Source organism: Erpetoichthys calabaricus, chromosome 9, assembly GCF_900747795.2.
Source record: "Erpetoichthys calabaricus chromosome 9, fErpCal1.3, whole genome shotgun sequence".
Lineage (NCBI taxonomy): Eukaryota > Metazoa > Chordata > Cladistia > Polypteriformes > Polypteridae > Erpetoichthys > Erpetoichthys calabaricus.
The window spans coordinates 164,213,396-164,237,724 of record NC_041402.2 but is presented as its reverse complement, the minus strand read 5'-3'; the positions used below and the strand labels follow the sequence as shown (position 1 = coordinate 164,237,724).

At 39.5% G+C, this 24,329-nt stretch overlaps 1 protein-coding gene across 1 annotated transcript in view; it reads right to left on the bottom strand.

The window, feature by feature from the left end:
* LOC114658232 (beta-galactosidase-1-like protein 2) overlaps positions 1–24,329 on the bottom strand; it is a 112,131-nt gene that overhangs the window by 59,934 nt on the left and 27,868 nt on the right. Inside the window, exons 2-3 of the mRNA XM_051932136.1 lie at positions 15,689–15,886; positions 13,331–13,399 (exon numbers count right to left, since the gene is read on the bottom strand). Coding sequence (XP_051788096.1) covers positions 13,331–13,399; positions 15,689–15,886 — 267 coding nt within the window. The remainder of the gene's footprint in view (positions 1–13,330; positions 13,400–15,688; positions 15,887–24,329) is intronic.

The following is a 24,329-nucleotide window of genomic DNA, read 5'->3' as shown; positions in this document are numbered from 1 at the left end:
CTTTTGATAGTACAGGAAACAGTAATCACTGACATTGGCTTCCTGTACAATTACTCTGAAGAAAAGACCAATATGTTTAATGGTTATAATCATCTATCTGTCTTCCTTTGTTATTTGCCTTTTTCTTCCCATGATGAAAGCAAACCGTGCAATAATATCCAAATAAAGAGGGCATAGTAGCACAGTCTGTTCCAACGCTGATTTTATACAGACAGAGTATGTAAGTAATCAACAAAAGTTGGGACACCAGCAGGAATTGTTTTCATCAGCTGGCAAGGTTTCATTAGCTTTCATTGTTGCAGAAATGCTATAAGTTGTTCACCCTTTACTTGCTCCCAGAAAATGTCCTTTTGAGTATCTGTGAAATTTTTTTTTTTTTTTAAATTTGGCAGTTTACCTATTACATTTAATAATAATAATTCTTTACATTTATATGGCGCGTTCCTCACTACTCAAATATCTTTGCAAACTGCACACAAGGAGAACCTGGAAGGCGAATCCATGATCTCCTCACTGCAAGACAGCAGTGCTACCACTGCTCCACCTTTGTAACACTCTAGTTATTCACTGGAGTTGAACTGCTAAAATTTCAATAAAAATTGACAAAAATGGGGGTGTTCTAAAACCTTTGAGCAGTAGTGTACATTTCCAAATGCCAGCCCATGGTTGCAACACTTTGCTGGTGACCCCAGAGTCCAAATGAATTCATAAACAGTTACTGTAAGTCTTTCTTGCCTTGACTTTTGTGATTTTTCAATGTATGACACATGCAAAAAGTTTGGTTGCTACATTAGTTTGCTAATGGTAATGAATCTTTACCTAGATCTGGCTGCAAACATCAGATTGCCATAACAAATATGAAACACCTGTGAGAAAACATGATTTAACAAATCGATGCTAAAGCCTACAGCTTTATTACTATTAATAATTATTATTGCAAATCTTATTATTACTATTAATAATTATTATTGCAAATCTTAAACAGTTCACTGTATTCAAGCAGCATTATAGTTAAAAATGTAATAATGCAGCTGAGATTCACTACACAATATAATAAGTATGCAGCCTATAAAGCTGATATCTGGTTGGAGACTCCCTAGCATAGATACACCGCCAGCATAATTAATCTCTAGATAGCTAACTAGGGCCTTCTTATTGTCCTTTAATATTTAATCCATCAAGTGTTGTGTCCAAATTGTGCCAATTCATTTGAAACCTTATACACCTTTTTCACTGTACACCCACCCCATGAAATTCTTTCTATAAACATATGTGGACATATCAAAGTTTCCTTCATCTAAATAGTATCTATAGATAAAGGTGATATAATTAACACCATGGCACATATACATTTTTATATTCCAGGGTATAATTAAATAAAACTTTTTGCAAATTTTTCAAATGTAAAAAGTAAACAAAACCCTATCTTTATCACTACCTCAGATACCTAAAATCAGAATCAGGTGCATGATATGAACATCATAGGACCATCAAGAGGACCTTGGAGAGAGGTTGGGAAGTATTTGCTATTAGCACGTTGCTGCACCCACCACATGTGCACCCACCCAAGTGCAGCAGGTGACACCTAAGCACCACACTAGAACAGTGTGTGTTTTTGTTTAAAGTGGCTGGAGTGCAAATCCTTCCACCAGCCCCCAAGTTTTCCCTGCAGGTTTGAGGACCTATTTGCAGGGTTGGATGCAGATTAACGTCATACCCAGGATGAAGCAACTGCAGGTTAAGGGCCTTGCTCAAGGGCTCAATTTACAAGATTCAAACCGGCAACCTTCCGATTGCCAGCGCAGATCCCTAACTTCTGAGCCACCTCTCTGCCCTTGGAGGAGACCAGTCTTATTTAAACCTCAGACATTTAGTTTGGCTTGCTCTTTACTGTTGAACTGAGTGTTATCACCATTCTTAGATCGAAGGAGCTCCCTAAGGCTTTTGGAAAAAAAATATTATTGATGCCTATGAATCTGGGAAGGGATTTACAAATTTCTCCAAACAACTAAAAATTATCCATTCCACTGTTAAGAAGATCATCTGAAAGTGGTTAAGAGTCTAAACAATAGCAAAACATGTCTAGGCCAGATCACCCAAGAAAGTTTAGCTTGACAGCACAATTTATAATGCTGAATGAAGTCTCTAAGAACCCCATAATTTCACCACAGCACCTACAGACAGATCTTGACACTGCTGATGTCAAATTAGATCCACACGGGCGTTGTGTCAGAAGGAAACCTTTGCTGTCTAGAAGGAACACTAGGGCAAGACTAAAGTTTGCCTATGAACACTTACGTAAAGATCAAGACTTTGGTAACAAAATACTCTGAACAGAAGTCCCAGAAAACATGTTTGGTGAAAACCAAAGATAGAATTTAACCAGAAGAACCTGATGCCAGCTGTAATGCATGGTGATGGAAATGTTCTGGTCTGGGGCTGCTTTGCTGTAGCAGGGCCTGGGCAGCTCATTATTACAGAATCCACTATGAATTTTTCACTGTACCAGAGTGTGCTCAAGGATAATGTGAGACCATCAGTCAGAAGATTAAAGCTCAATCAAAAATGGACCTTATAACATGTCAATAACTTTTACTAAACCAGTAAATTCAGTAAAGCTTGGCTTAAAAGAAAATAACGGAGAGTTCAGGACTGGCCAAGTCAAATCCCATTAAGATGTTGTAGCTGGGTTTAAAAACGGTGCTGCATACAAAACACCCCTCAGACATCACCAAGCTGAAAGACTTCTGCATGGAGGAGTGGGAGAAACATTCAAACAGTGAAAGGCAGACAGTGACAGGAAATGCCAACTTGAGAGGGCAATACCACCTACTATACTCAAGGATGTACTTACTTTTCCCAGACAGAAATGACATATCTGTTAATTTTTGTTGAATAAATTATTACAAATTGAAATTTTCATATCTATTTTCTTTTTTTAAATACATTGCCTTTACCTAAAAATACTATTTAAATGAAGGTCAAATCACGATATATCCACATACAGTATGTAATATCTTTATAGGCATGTTTAGTGTTAAAATAATACTAATGTTATGCAGAATCATTATGGGATATTTTTAGGAAGGATATGTTTCTGTTATGTCTCTGAAAAATCATTTGGTAATTATGCATGTTAAAGAAAATCCCAGGTATGCTTTCTCAGGGGTAAAGTTTGACTTCTAAAGTGTCAGCCTGTTCCCTCCTGTGTTTGTATTTCTCAGCAGCAAATGGAACTGGTGTCAACATTTTTGAAAATGTTACTGGAACACATTGTCCCATTAGATGCAGCTTAACCTCCAAGATTACTTATAAAAGTCAACTGTTAACCACAGTCATATTGCTTTCCCGGGGAATATAACCCAATTAATCCAAGCTAACTTAATTATTACAGTTACCTTATAACTAATTTTATATCAATAGGATAAAATAGAGTCAAATTAATGGTCCATGTTCCTATTCTGTCATTGGTTAGGAGACACAAGGCTGTAGTGAAACTGGGTGACTTGAAACTTAAGATTTACCTAAGATCCAGACCAGGTAAAAAAAAAAAAAAAAACACCTACGTTACCACAGGAAACACTTGCTCCCACATAATTAACCAAAGTAATTCAATTAACAGTCTCCAATCGACTTTACTTTTATGAATTTCAGAAGTGGTAATAAATGTGGTGCCTAGAGACTACACATGCAGAAACAGAGAGAAATAGAAAACTTCACACAGACAAAACAAGTCTGGGAATCAATCTAAGGTCCCTTAATGTGTATGGTAGCAGTACTAATTAGATCACCTCTCTGACACACATACACTGAGTACTTTCAGGCAACAAATCATTGAGCAGGAGTGTGTCAAGAAACGTTGCTGGGGCTCCTTTATACCAACAGTAATACGCCTGTATGATGCCTCACTGTGAAGTGCCAGCCAAGTCAGAAGTTTTATTTCTTTTCTGTTAATCTGGTGCATATTTGAGACAGGATTTGTTGTTTGTCACAAAATAGTAATAATTATTTATTTAATTAGCTTCTGTAAAAAAAAAAAATTACCCCCCGGGGACAAATAAAATGCTATCTATCTATACTAGGCAGCATTTAGATTTGGTAAATGTTACTGGGGGAAAAAAGTTACACAACCTTTATCTTTGAATATTCATTCTGAACTCTGTTATTGAATTTGGTTTGGCTTAGTTATCTGATTAAGAGGTTTTGTGGGAAGAACAGTGGCTTAGTAATTAGCCAACTCTAAGCTTAAAACACAAAACTACAAGTGAAGTGAAAACTAATTTTTAATGATCAAATTGTTGATTCTGTACACAGTCATAACAATTGCTAAACAGAACATTATTTCCTCCTGTGAAATCTGTGTGCAAATGATCGAGGTGTGGGTGTCTCTATTATATCTTTGTAATCTTCCCACCTGAAAAAAACTTGGTGTACTTTAATTTAGCTGTGCTGAATGAACTTCTGAAATTGGAATTTCTCTACCATAAACCACTTATGTGTGTTTTTTTTTTAAAACACTGTTTTGAACAATAATTGTCATGTCTTTTCATGCTCAGAATATTACTTGAATTACAGTATATTCCGGGCTGTAAAATAGTAGTCTCCACACTCTTAATGTTAGTCGAGAGGAAACAATTTAAAATCAAGTATTAGTTACATGTTTTTTCCCTCCATCTGTATTTTTTCTCTCTTCTTATCTTTCTATTATTAAAAAAAATCCTGGGAGGGAAAGACTAGAGAGATGAGATGTGATCTTCATGTGAAGATCACGGAAGACACTTAAGACCCGCAAGACGAAAGAGATTCGCCACTGAGCATCTCGCGGGGACCGTAAACATGAGACTTTGTGCCAAGAGATTGACCCAGGAGTGTCTCGCAGGAACTTAGAACATTAAACTCTTGCAAGATACACCCTACTTACAACCAATATCAAATAAGACCACGGGCAGCAAAACACTCCAGTCGTGTAAAGGCTTTGAGCACACACAGATCCAGGGCTTTCAGCACATATAAAGCATATAAGGACAATATGTTATAGATGAAACCTCGACAACTAAGTGAAGAAGAAACAGCAGTGTGGAGAAAAGAGACCCAAAAGCACTAGAAGAGAAAAACATGCAAAAAAGAAAAACAATAATCTAGGTGCAAATTCAGAAAATAAGGAGGAAAGTAATAATCAGCCTGGAACAAGTGGAATTGAAAAAGAAGCACATCCAATCGGGCTCAGAATTAAAAGACAAAGAGTAAAAGACAAAGTAGAACTTCATAAAGACGTTTTAAACACATTGGCGCTATACACATGCAGAGCAGGTTAGAGATTATGAAAGCAGTGGAATTTGAAAGGCTCAAAAAAAATGTTGGCGCGATACAAATGCCTAACTTGCTCCTAGCTCTTAAAACAATGACAAGCAAAACACGCAGCTCGCCAGCAGCATAAACCCAGCAGATGATCCGACCGCTTCTCCTTGCGTGCGTTCAGTCACCCTAACTCCACCCCCCCCCCTCCCGTCACAACGCGAGTGGCAGAGACGCGAAGTGGCATAAGGACAGCTGCTGTACAGACTTTAAAATGATTAACGGGCAGCGTGACAGCAGCAACAGCAGCAAAAAGACAGCAGATGATCCAACGGCTTCTCCTCAGCATGTGTTCAGCCGCACATCCACCCCCCAACAACGCGAGCAGCGTTATACGTCCTGCGAGAAAGAGATTTAACTATGCCGGGGCCAGAAATAAAGGACAAGTATTGTTTTTACAACGTCATGCGAGACAAGGCAGTGAGACATCATTTAAAACAAGTCCACGGACATCTAACCTAGCAGTTGTTGGATTGCTGTTGGCAGAAACGCTTCATGTGCTCCCAGCTCTTAAAACAACAATAAACGACAAGCAAAACATGCAGCTTGCCAGCAGCAGAAAGTCAGCAAATGATCAGACCGCTTCTCCTTAGCGTGCGTTCAGCTGCACCCCCTTCACAACGCGAGCAGCATTATACGTCCTGCAAGAAAGAGATGTAACCACGCCCGGGGCCGGAAATACAGCACAAGTATTGTTTTTACAAAAGTTTTAAAGTGAAAGTGAAAATAATGCACATGTAACAATTCCAAGAAACTAACAATCTCTTTAAATTGTATATCCGGTAAACCAAACCCAGGGGTGAGCGAGTGAAGCGAGCAGGGGGCGGAGCCCCCTAGTTCCTTCAAAAAGTCAGAAATTTATAATTTGAAGGTTTGAAATATGACTTTATTAATATTAAACAAATCTATTGTTTTACACAGGGTTGCCAATGTTTGGTTTCTTTTATCCTTCCTTTAAAAATAAATACAGGGTTAGGCTAAAGTTAAAAGTGGAACTGTGCTTAAACTTACCAAAACTGGAACCCAACATCACAGTAATCGACTATATAATATAACACTAAGGTCTATGTGTCCAGTCCTCAGAGTAATCTGATTGGTCAGTTTGGCGTTGGTCATGTGATATGTGAGAAGCAGGAGGAGTACACTGAAAGAGTTGTCTTTGAAGATGGAAGCATAAAATCAAACAGGACAAGAGAAAGGCACCTTGAAAATAATGACAGGGTCTTAGAAGAAAGCTTTACAGGAACACGCTCTTGAGGGGGAGCAATGGTGAAGACAGGTTTAGATACACACAAAGGAAAAGGAAAGGCGCTGAACGTACACATAGGGCAAGAGATAGCAAATCTTTATAAATTATTCTATTACCTGTCTTCGAGATTTACCGTGGCCATTTTTCAATAATTCTGTTTGTTACACTCCTTCCTTAACATAATAGATTCTAACTAGCCAACCTGCGGCGTAACATACGCCGCATAATTATGTATTGATGGGTGAACACTTGCTGAACGACACAGTTGTCCAAATGGGGTGGGTTTGTGGATACCAGTGTGAGTGAATGAAAAGATGGAACTCTGGAGAGAGCAACATACAATTGTCCGTGACTGAAAGCAAGATCGTCTGTGACGATGGAGGCCACGCTGGTGAAAGTTACTTCGTCGGTAGGGATAAGTTTCAGCACTTGTTCATTAAGGTGTAGCGAGTCTTCGTTGTTGACGCTTAATATAGCTTGCGTACTGAGTTGTTCTGGAGTCACAGTTGAGAAACACTTTTTTAATGTGTTTTAAGCACAGGGAAAAAAATTAACATGTGAAACATCCGTAATGTAATAAGCCACCAAGAAAAGTAACATTGCAACAAAGCACGCTACGATCCGATCGCTGTAAACAGAAGTGAAAACAAAATCGAGGCCGGTGCATTCTTTAACTGCCTTGTAGCGCAACGGTAGCGCTGCTGTTTTGCAGTAAGGAGACTGTGGAAGATTTTGGGTTCGCTTTCCGGTTTCTGCCTGTGTGGATAGTGCTTTGAATACTGAAAACACCGGTATATCAATGTAATGAAGTATTATTATTCTTATGTGTCCAGCGCTCTGTCTCTCGCGCGCCTGTATGCGTGTGTGTGTCGCTCGCTCTCTCTCGCTCGCTGCATGTGTTCCTGCAGGGATACCAGTAAGTGAATGAAAAGATGGAACTCTGGAGAGAGCATCATACAACTGTCCGTGACTGAAAACTGGTTTTGGCAGATACATGCACATCTTTTTGAAGGTTTGGCCCTTGCCTTATCATTTGTCATCGCAAAGGCAAATCTAACAGGAAATTGTCTTCGTGTTAAAGTAAAAGGCAAATTATCTGCGACAAACAGTTTTACACGCTGCATATCAACCCGTGGCGTAGTATACGCCGCATAATCACGCCGCTTTTTTCATGTTTTTTAAGCAGAGGGAAAAAATGAACATTTGCAAAATCCGCAACGCCGCTTTCAGTAAGTACAATTCACACGTGTTTAATTTGTCAGCCACTTTTTGCCAGCCGTCTTTTCTGGTTTGGGCTGCTTTTGCAGTGTTACCGCTTGTGCATATTAAATCTTGAAATCCTTCGAGTAACTAATTACCTAACACCCACCTACCCACCCAGCCAGCTTGTGAGAAAAAAATGTGCCCATTCTTTCATCATTCTGTTGCAGCCTATCAAAGACTTGCTGATCATGTTTTCTACACTCAATATACAGTGGAACCTCCGTTCACGACCATAATTCGTTCCAAACCTCTGGTCGTAAACCGATTTTGTCGTGAACCGAAGGAATTTCCCCCATAGGATTGTATGTAAATACAATCAATCCATTCCAGACCGTACGAAATGTATGTAAATATATTTTTTTAAAGATTTTAAATACAAATAGAGTTAATTACACCACAGAATGCACAGTGTAGTAGTAAAAACATTGAATAACACTGACACAAACACCCAGGCTCCCTGCTCAGCTGCATGGGCAGGCTCTCTCTGTCTCAGCAGCAGATTCCCCAGCCCCCCCCCCCCCCCTCTCTCTCTCAGCAGCACCCGAGCCCCCTCCCCCTCTGTCTCTCAGAAGCACACGAGCCCTCTCTCTCTCTGTAACATTGCAGCAGTTGTATAAACACTTTTTTTTTTTAAATGAGTTTTAAGCACAGGGGGAAAAAACCCAGGCTCTCTGCTCAGCTGCTTGCGCAGACTCTCTCTCTCTCAGCAACACGCGAGCCTCCCCAGCCCTCCCCCCCTTTCTCTCTCCCTCTCTCTATCTCTCTGTCTCTCTCAGCAGCACGCTAGCCTCCTCCCCCTCTGTCTCTCAGAAGCAGGCGAGCCCTCTCTGTCTCAGTAACATTGCAGCAGTTGTATAAACACTTTTTTTTTAAATGAGTTTTAAGCACAGGAGGAAAAAAAGGAACATTTGAACAAATCCGAACTTTATTTAAAAGCCAACCAAGATAGTAACATTGCAGGAGTTCACCATTTTTAATCAGGCAACTGACAGTAGTGGAGTCAGGCACAGAGAAGGTCAGCTGCTGAGAAAGCGTCTCGACTGTTGTAGGGCCTACATCGGTGAAGCAGGTGAGACGCTAATGAAAAAGAGGCACAGGGCTTATTGGTTTTTAAAGACTGCTTCCTTCATTGTGTTTTAACCTCAGTTTTAAAGGATTGCGCTGCTCTCTCTGTAGTGCTGCCTGTGTGTGCGCGGCTCTCTCTCTGGGGCTGTCTGTGTGCCTCTGTCTCTCTCTGGCGCTGCCTCGTGGCTCTGACGTGCATGTGGATCGTAGCAGGGAGGAACTTGACTAACGTGGTGATTGGTGAGTTTTTGCATCTGGGTTGGTGGTCGTGGCTCTAGCCAACTCACGGCGTATCTTACGCCGCATAATTATGTATTGATTGGGTGAACACTTTCTGAACGACACAGTTGTCCAAACAGAAGTGAAAGTAAAATCGAGCGTGGTGCATTCTTTAACTGCATTCTCTGTCTTGTAGCGCAGTGGTAGTGTTGCTGCTTTACAGTAAGGAGACTGTGGAAGATTTTGGGTTAGTTTGGGCTGCGTTTGCAGTGTTACCGCCTGTGCATATTAAATCTTGAAATCCTTCGAGTAACAAATTAACTAACTAACACCCACCCACACACACACAGCTTGTGTGAAAAAATGCGCCCGTACTTTCATCATTTTGTTGCAGCCTATCAAAGACTTGCTGCCCCCAACTCAACGTGGCTCAGAGGTCCATGTGTAGCGTACAACAGATGAACATAAATGACGCCGTTTTTTCCGAGGCGTCGCGTCCCAGTTAGTGGGCGTAGCTCTGCGAGTTGTCGTCGTATCCAATGGTCATAGAGTTGGTGGGCGTGGCTCCTTCCTACTTGTCGGCGGCTTAGTGAATCCACGCCCCTTCCTGCGTGCTTTCATGGGTGTCTTGTTTTGGTGTGCGTGCTTTCATGGGTGTCTTCCCCCTCTGGCGTCGACTTTGTGAATTATATATATATAGATTCTGAATCTGATTCTTAAAACGATAAAGTCTCTTTGATATAACTCAAGATTATGTGATTATTTTCTTTCCTCTTTACAACAGAAGCCGCAGGGGAGTGCCGGTGAGGAGCTGTTCACACACAAGCAAGGAAAGGCACTGAAGGTACATGTAGTGTAAGAGATTTTTTAATTATTCTATTACCTGTCTGTGACAGGTGCCATGGCTAGTGATCATATAAACATAAAGACAATCAACCTTCACAACTGACTTTGAGCTATTTTTCTCTTTTTTGACCACTAGCTGTTTTTCTGCTTCTTTAAATTTGGATTCATGTGTAACTATATAATTTTAATCAATTAAAAATATGGGAATTATAGGCTTTCTAATTTTTATTCTTTATCAAACCATGCTATACCGTTCTTACATTAAAAAAATCATTAAAAAGTATTTGATATGCTTAAGAAACACTAAAAGACATACACAACACGTACGTGCACGCATCATGGCTGCCACCCGTTCCCAGCGTTCATTTGATGCGTCCTCTGAGCAGATCCTCAGAAATTAATGCAACGTGTGCACAAGTTGCAGTACCAGCAAAAAGTCAGGGGGGTGCAGTGTGATAAAAGTTAGAATGTGACGTCAGAGTCTCTGTTTACAATCTTCATGTGACAGAAAGCCTCTATGTGGATCCTACGGGATCGATTTGCGTGCTTTGATGTTTGATGAATGGTTTGATGTGGTGAAGCAAAATGCTGACATACAGATGCATTCGTGGTGCTTTTATATTCAAGCGTTGCATATTCCTGATTGTAATGACACGATACAGTAATCCCTCGCTATATCGCGCTTCGCCTTTCGCGGCTTCACTCTATCGCGGATTTTATATGTAAGCATATTTAAATATATATCGTGGATTTTTTGCTGGTTCGCGGATTTCTGCGGACAATGGGTCTTTTAATTTCTGGTACATGCTTCCTCAGTTGGTTTGCCCAGTTGATTTCATACAAGGGACGCTATTGGCAGATGGCTGAGAAGCTACCCAACCAGAGCGCGTATTACGTATTAAATAAAACTCCTCAAATATATTGTAAGTACGGGGGCTGTTCGCACCCCTAGAGGATATGGCCGCTCCTCAATAAACACTGAAAGATTACCTTCACATTGCTCTCTTTCTTGCTGGGCTTGCATATGGCTGATTTGTCAAGCGATATGCTTCCTGCACTGTGCTTCGCATACTTAAAAGATCAAACAGCACGTATTGATTTTTGATTGTTTGCTTTCTCGCTCTGACATTCTCTGAGGGGGTGTGAGCAGGGGGGCTGTTCGCACACCTAGACGATACGGACGCTCATCTAAAAATGCTTTCACGTTGCTCCCTTCTGTGCAGCTGCTTCGTGAAGCGACATGCTGCACGGTGCTTCACATACTTAAAAGCTCGAAGGGCACGTATTGATTTTTGATTGTTTGTTTTTATCTCTCTCTCTTTCTCTGCTCCTGATGGAGGGGGTGTGAGCTGCTGCCTTCAACTGCTTTGTGCCGCGGTGCTTCGCATACTTAAAAGCCAAACAGCCCTATTGATTTTTGACTGCTTGCTTTGTTCTCTCTCTCTCTCTCTCTGACGCGCACTCCTTTGAAGAGGAAGATATGTTTGCATTCTTTTAATTGTGAGACGGAACTGTCATCTCTGTCTTGTCATGGAGCACAGTTTAAACTTTTGAAAAAGAGACAAATGTTTGTTTGCAGTGTTTGAATAAAGTTCCTGTCTCTCTACAACTTCCTGTGTTTCTGTGCAAATCTGTGACCCAAGAATGACAATATAAAAATAGCCATATAAACATATGGTTTCTACTTCGCGGATTTTCACCTTTCGCGGGGGGTTCTGGAACGCAACCCCCGCGATCGAGGAGGGATTACTGTACATTTTAAAAGTCTCACATACCGTCTTCTGTGCCGTCTTTTTTTTCTGGGGCTTCCTCCTGACCTGACAGCAGCGGCAAACAGCAATAGATCACCACATAGAACACATTAAATGTATGATATTCCAACTCTCTGCACATTTAGAATCCTTAAGATTTATACTTGATATCACTTTCATGATGAAATGCATTAAAGAATGTATGTTAGATTTTACAGATAAATTGTTTATTTCATTTAAATAATGAATACTGTTAATAATTACACACATGGGGGTGACACGGTGGCAAAGCGGTAGCACTGCTGTCTTGCAGGGAGTCACGTCGCTGGTATTCCCTGCCTGGAGTTTACATGTTTTCCTGCTGGGTTTCCACAGTGTACTCTGGTTTCCTTCCAAAGATATACAGATTTGGTGACACTAAAATGACACTAGTATGGAAGTGCTTGTATTTACCTTGAAATGAGCTGATGCCCCATCTAGAGATTGTTTCTGCCTCATGTCCAATGCTTGCTGGAATGGACACATCTCTGGGTTGATGGATTTAATTATTAAACATCCTTTTCAGAGATACTGCGGTAAGGAGTCATCGGAATTTAATGGGTGTTCCAGGCAATTCACAACACAGCGAAGCCGAACCTGTTCTCACTGTGATAATATCTCGCACTGCCACCTGTGGCACCTGGTGGATTCTTCCAGATTTACGAATAGTACGCGCGCAAGTATAAACAGTAAAATGCTTGCATAGCAGGACCGTCTGCTGGAGCATGCGTTGCGTGAAGTATAAACCTGGCCTTACGGGCAGGGGTGGGACACTTTTAGTTGTGCCTAGCAAGAGTTTAGCACTTAGCACTTTAGCATAACTGAAAGAAAGACTGAAAAAAAATGAAGATGCTTTAAATTATTTCAATACCTTAATGTTGGCAAATTTAAATATCACAGCAGTACAATGTCTTTGGCTTATCAATTAAGAGCAAACCATGCAGGATACCGCGATTAAAAACTCTTAACATTAGGCTGCAAAATTTGTGGCAGACTGCAATTTTTGAATGTACAACTCGAATGAAACAAAATCTAAAGCATTAACTACCACTATTTATTGTAAAATTGACTGCATCAGATTGCAGACCTCTAAATTCAGTTCAAGGTACAGGGCTGAGAGATGCTATTCAGTTGTTACACATTACCTTCACCTGGGACAATTGTGTTACGTATCAAGGATTTATATGAAAGACACAAGTCTTCACAGTTTGAGCATCTAAGACATTGTACAGAAGTGCAATTCACAGGTGATTACAGAACATTCATTAAACGTGATTTAATTGCAATTAAAAAAACGTAAACACTTGACAGCCCTAATAAAACCCTTCTGACATAAGCAAATTAAAAATATTCAAATATGAAACAAAACATATAGAGAAATATTAGACTGTAAAAATCAACAGGATTTGAATGCAGTAACTTAGTATAAAGGTCAAAACAGCATACAAATTTACATGCAAAAAAAGTTTGCTTTTCAAACAACCTACTAACAAAAACATTTGTCTTCAATTTCCATTTAAAACTTAAAAATACTTCTACTTACTCTACATCAAGGTTGTCTTTAAAGTTGTAAACTCCCCTTTGAGGCTCATGAAGATTCCATGCCACATAGCTGAGATATTTAGAATGAACAATTGTTAATGTAATTTTAGAAAATTAAAGTGGTTGAGATTTATTTTAACGTAAGTATATTAGGAAAAGAAGGAAGCAACTTTTTTCATTTTCTTCTGGGTTAAATAATAATAAAAACTTTACTTATATAGCACCTTATACATTTACAAGTAACTCAAGGTGCTTTCCACAGAATAATCAATAAAAACAAAGATATACCCCATTTACAGTCATGGCCAAAATTATCGGCACCCCTGGAATTTTCCCAGAAAATGCACCATTTCTCCCAGAAAATTGTTGCAATTACAAATGTTTTGGTATACACGTTTATTTCCTTTGTATGCATTGGAACGACACAAAAAAAAACAGATAAAAAAAGCCAAATCTGACATCATGTCACACAGAACTCCAAAAATGGTCCGGACAAAATTATTAGCACCCTTTCAAAATTGTGGGTAAATCGTTTTATTTCAAGCATATGGTGCTCGTTTGAACTCACCTGTGGCAAGAAACAGGTGCTGGCAATATAGCAATCACACCTGAAGCCAGTTAAAATGGAGAAAAGTTAACTCAGCCTTTCTGTTGTGTGTCTGAGTGTGCCACACTAAGCATGGAGAACAGAAAGAAGAGCAGAGAATCATCTGAGGACTTGAGAACAAAAATTGTGGAAAAATATCAACAATCTCAAGGCTACAAGTCCATCTCCAGAGATCTTCATGTTCCTTTGTCCACTGTGCACAACATAATCAAGAAGTTCACAACACATGGCACTGTAGCTAATCTCCCTGGACGTGGACGGAAGAGAAAAATTGATAAAAGACTGCAACGAAAGATAGTCCGAATGGTGGATAAACAGCCCCAATCAACTTTAAAACATATTCAAGCTGTTCTGCAGACCCAGGGTGCAACAGTGTCAGCTCGAACTATCCGTCGACATCTGAACTGAAATGAAATGCTATGGCAGGAGAGCCAGGAGGACCCCACTGCTGACACAGAAACATAAAAAAGCCACACTGGAGTTTGCCAAAATGTACTTGAGGAAGCCAAAATCCTTCTGGACGAACGTCTTGTGGACAGATGAGACCAAGGTAGAGCTTTTTGGTAAAGCTCATCATTCTACTGTTCACAGAAAACGGAATAAGGCCTACGAAGAAAACAACGCAGTACCTACAGTCAAACATGGTGGAGGTTCTAAGATGTTTTGGGGATGTTTTGCTGCCTCTGGCACTGGATGCTTTGACTGTGTGCAAGGCATCATGAAATCTGAAGACTACCAAAAGATACTGGGGCGCAATGTAGGGCCGTGTCAGAAAGCTGGGTCTGCATCAGAGGTCATGGGTGTTCCAGCAGGACAATGACCTCAAACATACCTCTAAAAGCACCCAGAAATGGTTGAAGACAAAGCGCTGGAGAGTTCTGAAGTGGCCAGCAATGAGTCTGGATCTAAATCCGATTGAACACTTATGGAGAGATCTCAAAATTGCTGTTGGGAGAAGGCACCCTTCAAATCTAAGAAACCTTGAGCAGTTTGCAAAAGAAGAGTGGTCGGAAATTCCAGTTGAGAGGTGTCACAAGCTTGTTGATGGTTATAGGAAGCGCTTGATTTCAGTTATTTTTTCCAAAGGGCGTGCAACCAAATAGTAAGTTGAGGGTGCCAATAATTTTGTCCAGCCCGGTTTTTGAATTTTGTGAGAAATGATGTCAGATTTGGCTTTTTTTCTCTGTTTTTTTGTGTTGTTCCAATGCACATAAAGGAAATAAACATGTGTATATCAAAACATTTGTAATTGCAGCAATTTTTTGGGAGAAATGGTGCATTTTCTGGGAAAATTCCAGGGGTGCCGATAATTTCGGCCATGACTGTACTTGAATTATTATTATTATTAATATTATTATTAATTACTATGATAATTTCTACTAAATTTAAGTATACTAAATACAAAATCAACCAGGTATTGTTAAGCAACATTTAACCACTAAAGTGTAAAACAAACCTTCACTCTTATCAGAAAAAGGTTTACTAATTAAAATATTTATACATTAAGACTGACAATAGAACAACCAGATCTGAATAATATATATATATATATATATATATATATATATATATATATATATTTTATGATACGTGATTAATTTTTTCTCCCTTTGTGGATCTCCAGCTGCAAATATGCAAACCGTATCATAGACCTTCTCTTCCATATATATATATAAATAAATATAAACACTATATATCTACTGCCCTTGAAGAATGTGGTTAGAAAAAGAAGACAATAATGAGGGTGCTCACGTGGTCAAGGTGTTGAGGCCGCAGGCTTTCATCTTCAGCATACGGTCTTTCCAGTAAGCACGAGGGACACGGAAATAGTGCATCGATCCTCCGAGTATTCGGAATTTGTGCCCCTCCAGCCGGAAGTCCTCCGTGTTTGCCTTCAGCCCCATTTTCCGGAATTTCATTGTGGAGGGTTGTATGCCCCTCCAGTTGAACCTTGGACCAAAGGGGAAACAGTTTAAGGAGTAGACAAAGCGAAGCCTGGCTAGGTAATGGCGCAGGTGGCACATCTCTTAGCACCAAGTAATGGTGATTGTAGAGCTTCTGACTGAGGAGATCTGCTAGATTTTTTTTTTTGATTTTTAGCAAGACGTAAATGTTTCGACATTTTAAAACAGAAGGTCATATTTTCCCATTTTTCCAAGCAGCACAAATATGGATGGAAAGTTGTTTCCTATTATTGATGTTCCTGAGAAGTGGTTTATTTTCTACTCGTTAAAATGGGAACACTAAAATTCAGCCAACAACTCTTGGTTCCTGTACCAGCTTTTCAGTGTAGCTTCCAAATAATACATGGCATTTGTTTAATTACCACAACTAAAGTCTATAAGTAGCATGTGGAGTGCGACAATATAAACAGTGCATAATAACCAGCATGAGCAAGAGACCTCAACTCTTGGTTTTATACGAAGAAGGACAAAAGGCCGCTTCATATAGAAACATGCTGATCCCACTTCTATGGCAATGAATTGTTTGCATTGCTGCAATGTGGGCTCAAACGTCATTCTCACATAGATTTAGGTAGAGAAACCAGTCCAACAAAGAGCTTCAAACACAAAACAACTGTCACATTGTGCTTTTCAGGGCATTTTCCACTGCTACGGTCTTTAGGCAAATAGAGTTAAGCAAGCATGTTAAAGTACTGATCACACAATAAACTTCATTTTATGTTGTACTCTCCACGGTAAATATATTAAAATAGGAGGCTTATAAAGCAATCAACATTACAATTAGCAAAAACAGAAAAAAAATACTTCAAATAAAACCCGGCTGTCCAGTCAGAAGTTAAAATGAAAAACACTGCCCATGAAATGTATTAATCTCTTGGATGTTTTGACATTTTTTATTATATAACATTGAATCACAGTGGCTTTAACTTGGCTTTAGGACACTAATCAACAGAAAAGGACTCTTTAATATCATTGTAAAAAAGATCTTTGCATACTGGTCTAAAGTAATTACAAATAGAAAACACAAAGTAATTGATCACACCAATTCCCTTAAGTCAGTATTTAGTAGATGCACTTTTCGCTGCCTTGACAGCCTCAAGTCTGTGTGTTTCCATCAACTTTCCACTTCTGGACATTACAATTTCTCCTCATTCTTCTCGGCAAAACTGCTCAAGCTCTGTCAGGTGACATGGAGATAAGGAGTGAACCGGCTTTTTTATTTTATTAAAAGTAAGTAACATTCCCTGCAATCAAATCAAGCTTAACAGAACTAAATTCGAGCCCCCCAACCAAGAGAAAGAGAGGAAAACTTTGAATAAAAAAGAGGGAAGAGAATACTTTTCCCCAATATAAATGCTAATTCTAAAATGTTACTGGTTAGATCCTGCCAGGTTTTAAAAAAGTTTTGAACTGATTCTCCAAGTGAGAATAAAATTTTTTCCGATTTCAAATAGTATAACATTAGTCACCAACTGACATGAAAGAGGAGGCCTAGGATTCTTCCCAGGAGAGCAAGTTTAATCTAGTAGTGAGGTAAGGGCAATTACAGTTTCGTTTGTCCTTCTCCACTTTAAATCCATCTGGGAGTCCACCAGACACAGCTGTTAATGGATTAGCAAGGATTATGACACCAAGGTTGCCTGATTAAGCATTTAAAGATTTTGGTTCAGAATTAAGTTAATTTGGTGCAAGCCCAAAACATGTGGCCCAGTGAGGCTAGAGCTAGATTGCAACGTCTACAGGTTGGATCTTACCTTGGAAACATTTTGGGCATTTTTTTAAACGAGATATATGTGCTTGATAAAAGATTTTAAGTTGAATAATAGTTTGGTTTGCACATACTGTATGGAGCTCAAGTGAATTTTGTGCATGGCTGTCTTCTATCTTTCTGAAATGTTGAGTAACAGATCCTTTTCCCACTATACTCTGGTATCTTTGAAAGAATTGGACTTTAGAGGTTTTTATATATTATAGAGTCTTCAAGACTGATCAATATTTCTTCTGGAACAGAAATAGGTGGGAGATCAGAAAAATTGGGCAGATTCCATTTAGTAAAGTACTGGAAAAATTGTGTTGATGAGAAGTTAAATTTGAAGTGTAATTGTTTGTAGGATGTAAATACGTTATCTATATACAAATCTCTAAATGATGTAATCCAGTACATTTTCCAAACATTAAAAACTGTGTAAAGTTGAGATGGTGGAAAAAGGTGGTTATTGTGTAGAGCTGCAACAGATAACAACAAAGATACAAAGCAAGGAATATAAAGAAGTACTGCAGGATTTTATTTCTATTGCGGACCAAGCTTGTGTGTGTTCATCTATTTGTGTCAATGTCCAGGTTTTTATAGCTTGTATATTTGCCACCATGTAATAAAATTGAAAGTTAGGTAGTGCCATGCCACCTTCTGCTTTAGGTTGTTGTAGGATAACCCTTTGGATGTGTGGATGTTTCAAATTCTAAATAAATAAGGTTATGATTGAATCGAATTTCTTAAAAAATGATTTGTTAATATATATGGGGATGCTTTGGAATAGAAAAGGCAGCTTGGGAAAGATATTCATCCTGACAGTGCTGATTCTTCCGGCTGAAGTGAGATAGAGGGTAGATCATCTATGCATGCCTTGTTTTAGTTTTTCGATTAAGGTTATGATTGAATCGAATTTCTTAAAAAATGATTTGTTAATATATATGGGGATGCTTTGGAATAGAAAAGGCAGCTTGGGAAAGATATTCATCCTGACAGTGCTGATTCTTCCGGCTGAAGTGAGATAGAGGGTAGATCATCTATGCATGCCTTGTTTTAGTTTTTCGATGCAGAAAATCCCCCAAGTATTTAAACATTTGTGCAATGTGGTAAATAGGTAGTCCCATTCAACCACATCAGATACTTTTTTTGCATCCAAAGATAATAAGATCTCTGGGGTGTTAGACGTTATGGATGAATATATTACATTAAACAGGCATCGAAGATTGGAAGGTAAGTGTCTACCTTTAATAAATCCAGTTTGGTCTTGTGATATTACCGAAGGAAGTATGTTCTCAATCCTAGAAATTTGCAGAGTATCTTAACATCATTATTCAGAAGTGAAAGATGGTAATCAATGCTTGGCAAAAAGTTTGAGGTAGAATTGTATTGTCTCTGGCTTCTATAAATATTGCTAATAATAGAGGAGACTTAGTTGAAAATTTTATATAAAATCCAGCAGCGTAGCCATCAGGGCCTGCTACTTTCCCAATTTGAAGTGAGTTTATGGGCCTGCTACTTTCCCAATTTGAAGTGAGTTTATAGTGTTTAGTAATTCTGAGAGTGTCAGGGGTTTATCGAGTTCCTCTGTACTGAGAGTATCTAGCTGTGGTATCTGTAATGCATCAAAAAACGCATTAGATTGTGTTTTTTCTTTAAACGGAGTGGAATATAAGGACTTATAGTACTCTGTAACCCAGCCACAGGGGATGCACAAACCAGTGTGTTTCTTCGTGCCGGTCCCAAGCCCGGATAAATAGGGAGGGTTACGTCAGAAAGGGCATCCGGTGTAAAATTTTGCCAAATGAATATGCAAACAACAATACAAATTCCCATATCAGGAATTTCAGTCGAGCCCCAGGTTAACAATGACTGCCACCAGTATTGTTAGCCAACAGGGTGCTGGCAAAAATTGGGCTACTGTTGGCCGAAGAAGAAGAAGAGGGGGGAGATGTGTTCGGAGGCAGGAGGAGAGGAGGAAGGTAAAGAAATTGGAAATGAGGGTGTGAACTTTGAATGTTGGCAGTATGACTGGTATGGGGAGAGAGTTAGCAGATATGATGGAGAGAAGGAAGGTTGATATATTGTGCGTGCAAGAGACTAAATGGAAGGGGAGTAAGGCCAGGTGGATTGGAGGTGGATTCAAATTGTTCTATCATGGTGTGGACAGGAGGAGAAATAGAGTAGGGGTTATTCTGAATGAACAGTATGTCAAGAGTGTTTTGGAGGTGAAAAGAGTGTCAAACAGAGTAATGATTATGAAGGTGTGGTGATGAAAGTTGTTAGTGCATATGCCCCGCAAGTTGGGTGTGCAATGGATGAGAAAGAAAATTTTTGGAGTGAGTTGGACGAAGTGATGCGACAGAAAGTGGTGATTAGAGCGGATTTCAATGGACATGTTGGTGAAGGGAACATAGGAGACGAGGAGGTGATGGGTAGGTATGGTGTCAAGGAGAGGAATGAAGAAGGTCAGAGGATAGTGGATTTTGCCAAAAGGATGGACATGGCTGTGGTGAATACGTATTTTAAGAAGAGGGAGGAACATAGGGTTAGGTACAAGAGTGGAGGAAGATGCACACAGGTAGATTACATCCTATGCAGAAGAGTCGATCTGAAGGAGACTGAAGACTGCAAAGTGTAGTTAAGCAGCATAGGATGGTGTTCTGTAGGATGAAGTTGGAGATCAAGAAGAGGAAGAGAGTGAGGGCAGAGCCAAGGATCAAATGGCGGAAATTGAAAAAGGAAGACTGCAAGGTTGAGTTTAGGGAGAAGGTGAGACAGGCACTGAGTGGTAGTGAAGAATAACCAGACAGATGGGAAACTACAGCAGATGTAGTAAGGGTGATAGCAAGAAGGGTGCTTGGCGTGACATCTGGACAGAGGAAGGAGGAAAAGGAAACTTGGTGGTGGAATGGGGAAGTACAGGAGAGTATACAGAGGAAGAGAATGGCAAAGAAGAAGTGGGATAGTCAGAGAGATGCAAAAAGTAGACAAGAGTACAAGGAGATAAGGCGCAAGGACAAGTGAGAAGTGGCGAAGGCTAAAGAAAAGGCGTATGATGAGTTGTTTGAGGGGTTGGACACTATGGAGGACCTGTACCGATTGGCTAGACAGAAGATGTGCAGCAGGTTAGGGGAATAAAGGATAAAGATGAAAACGTACTCACAAGTGAGGAGAGTGTGTTGAGCAGATGGAAAAAGTACTTTGAGAGGCTGATAAATGAAGAGAACGAGAGAGAGAAGAGGTTGGATGATGTAGAGATAGTGAATCAGGAAGTGCAATGGATTAGCAAGGAGGAAGTAAGGGCAGCTATGAAGAGGATGAAGAATGGAAAAGCTGTTGGTCAGGATGATATATCTGTGGAAGCATGGAGGTGTTTAGGAGAGGTGACAGTGGAGTTTTCAACCAGATTGTTTAATGGAATCTTGGAAAGTGAGAGGATGCCTGAGGAGTGGAGAAGGAGTGTACTGGTGCCGATATTTAAGAATAACGGGGATGTGCAGGACTGTAGTAACTACAGGGGGATAAAATTGATGACCCACAACATGAAGTTATGGGAAAGAGTAGTGGAAGCTAGGTTAAGAAGTGAGGTGATGATTAGTGAGCAGCAGTATGGTTTCATGCCAAGAAAGAGCACCACAGATGCGATGTTTGCTCTGAGGGTGTTGATGGAGAAGTACAGAGAAGGCCAAAAGGAGTTGCATTGCATCTTTGTGGACCTGGAGAAAGCATATGACAGGGTGCCTCATGAGGAGTTGTGGTATTGTATGAGGAAGTCGGGAGTGGCAGAGAAGTATGTAAGAGTTGGATCATATTTGCTGAAGACACCTATTCTTTTATTTTTTTATCATAAGAGTATAATTTCCTGCAGTGGTCCAAAAAGGCATAGAAATTAGATTTTTATTTCAAGTCTAGGGGGCCATAAAGCTCAATTTCTTGCATAACTAGACACCAATACGTTGAATGGCATATGTCATGTCATATGTGGGAGTATTCTTGAGTCAGAAGGTGCCAGACAAAAAAGAAACGATTTGATTTCAAAGGGCTCTGAAGTAATTCTTACAAAAACAATAAATGCTGAAAAGTATTTTTAAAGCAAGGGAGAACAGGTAAGTCAGATGGTATCTAAAAAACAGACCAAGGAAGACAGTTCTGTAGTGGATTTCTCACAAAACTGAGTATCCGATGTGTGGATTAATAAGAAGTTCTGCATCAAAGAGTTTAAATGACCTACAGTAATTCTGGGGATTGATTCATTTCTAAGATTGTTGCAGATGACTGAATAACACACACGAAGAAGAAAGGGAATAATGCCAACAGTGAAAGAGGCTGATCTTTTTTAACCTGGAGAAACCATTGCACACACCCCTGTATATCACTACTCATGGCACCAGAAAGTGGTGTTGTGTTGCATGCCAATTAGTAAATGTAAGCAAGAACCCCACTGTACTCTATATACTGTATTTGACAATACTGACCCAATTAACATATATAAAAAAGATTGTGACGTGACCTGCCAACAAGAAGGTGGCAGTGGAAATTGGTGTCTTTTCCAAGCCGATGCTTTCACTCCACAGAACAAATTTTGTGGAGCATTAGGACATGCATTTTCCTGTATCTGCTCTATACCTAAGATCAGCCGAACATAGTAAAGGTACCATGACAGGCCCTATGATGCAAGAGAAAATCCACTGCCTAGAGTCTATGCTGAGGGCTCAGAGGTGGACTTTGGAACCCAACAGAACAGGAAGCTAGCAAAGACAAGAAATAATGTGCACACTGGGTGTGGCAGGAGCATTTGGACTTTGTTTATACTGTAAGCAAGTGTTATGTGGAACTTTAAGCCCAGACATCATCCTTACAGTCAGTTCAAACACAGAAGTGGCTAAAGTAGCTGGACTAAAGAAAAATGTTTCAAGACTGAGTGGGTCACGTCATTAATATCTGCAGAGGGTTATATTATTGCCACTACTACACTCTTCTCTTTATAAATTTTTGATTTTGATAATTTGTTAATAACCGAAGAGCACAGGAACAGCCAGTGTATAGTGCCCCTGGAGCAATTTTCAGGTTAATGGACTTGCTCATGGGCTCAATAAAGTATGATCCCCTCTGGCAGTAACATAATATGAACCAGCAACCTTCCAGATACCAGTGCAGAATCCTACCACAGAACCACCCGTCTGCCTTATTTACTAAAGGATATCACATTGTATTAGAAATTTTTCCTTACACCCATCTTCAATTCACCCCACAATGCAGAACTGAACTGTCACCCAATACCCCACCAAAGATCAAGCACAAGCTGGAAAGCTGAAACACCTATCATTCTCATTAGGAAATTCTGTATGCAATTGACTCACACATACAACAATTTTATAGCACTCTATAAACCATTGCAAACAAACATGAAATATTTCAACATGCAGTAATGGACACATGACAAATAACTTCTGCTTTAGAAATTGAGTGATGGCATGTTGCTGACCTTTCAGGGATGAGCAGAAATTATGAATGCTCCTCAGATTTCTTATTAACACAAAATCAAGGTAATAAGCATGGTTTATTTCCCCTAAAGTGGGGTTGCCACTGATGATGGGTTTCATATATACTGATCATATATATATACTGTATACACATATACACTGTGTATATCTATATTTATATTCAATCTGTATATTCTTAAGTACATGTGCTTCCAGTGTCCATTCACATTTACCTGCACAGCCCAGCTCACCACTGCTACTAACCAGTAGTTTGAATAGAAATTGGCAGCTTGGGATAAAAAAAGTGTAAAGAAGGTGACACGCCACACTACCATAAACAACTTTAGTGTTTTAGCAAAAATTAAGCCAATGCTGCCAGTCCACTCAATTTTTAAAGTAGTACAAGTGTCAGGGCTGCCTTTCTGAGGCTTGCCTGACTGCTGTCATAGTCCTAGCCCTACACAATTCTTTTGTCCTTTCCACTGACTTCATTGTTGTGAGGATAGAAAATGTACTTGCATGTCCACTCATGTTAAATGTGGTCAATATCAGTTTTTGACCAACTCCAAAAGTGTATTGATATTGAGAGCAATTTTAGAAGGATTGTTTATGTGTCCTTACAATAATTAGTCGCATCCGAAAAGGAACAAAAAGACTACAAAGGCTGGATTTCTGCTTTGTCGCTAAACTGGTCATCACACACTTTATAACCCTGGCATTTCCTGAGTTACACATTTAATACAAAGTATATTGCGTCTGTTTTGCATTTAAATAATAATTATTATCCACCTTAATAAACGGATAAGTGTTTGTGTGTCCATCTGGTTGCAATTTCTCATTCATTCCGAAAGGTGCCATATCAGAATTCATCTGTAGTATTTAAATGCATTGCATTTGTCATTCCAACAAATGGTACATCACAAAATTAACACTGCTTTTACAAATCCCATACCAAATGTCATATAGCAGAGACATATGCATTGAATTTGTTATTCCTACAGATGGCACATCACACACATTTGTAGTAATTCATTTTATTTCTACAAATGTTTGTGATGTGCCATCTGTTGTTGCTGGAATGACAAATGTAACACATTTATTACTACATGCAGTACAAAATACATTCCAATAGATGGTGCACTTCAAAAATCAACACTAAGGTCTATTTATTTCTATAGTACATTTTCATACAAATG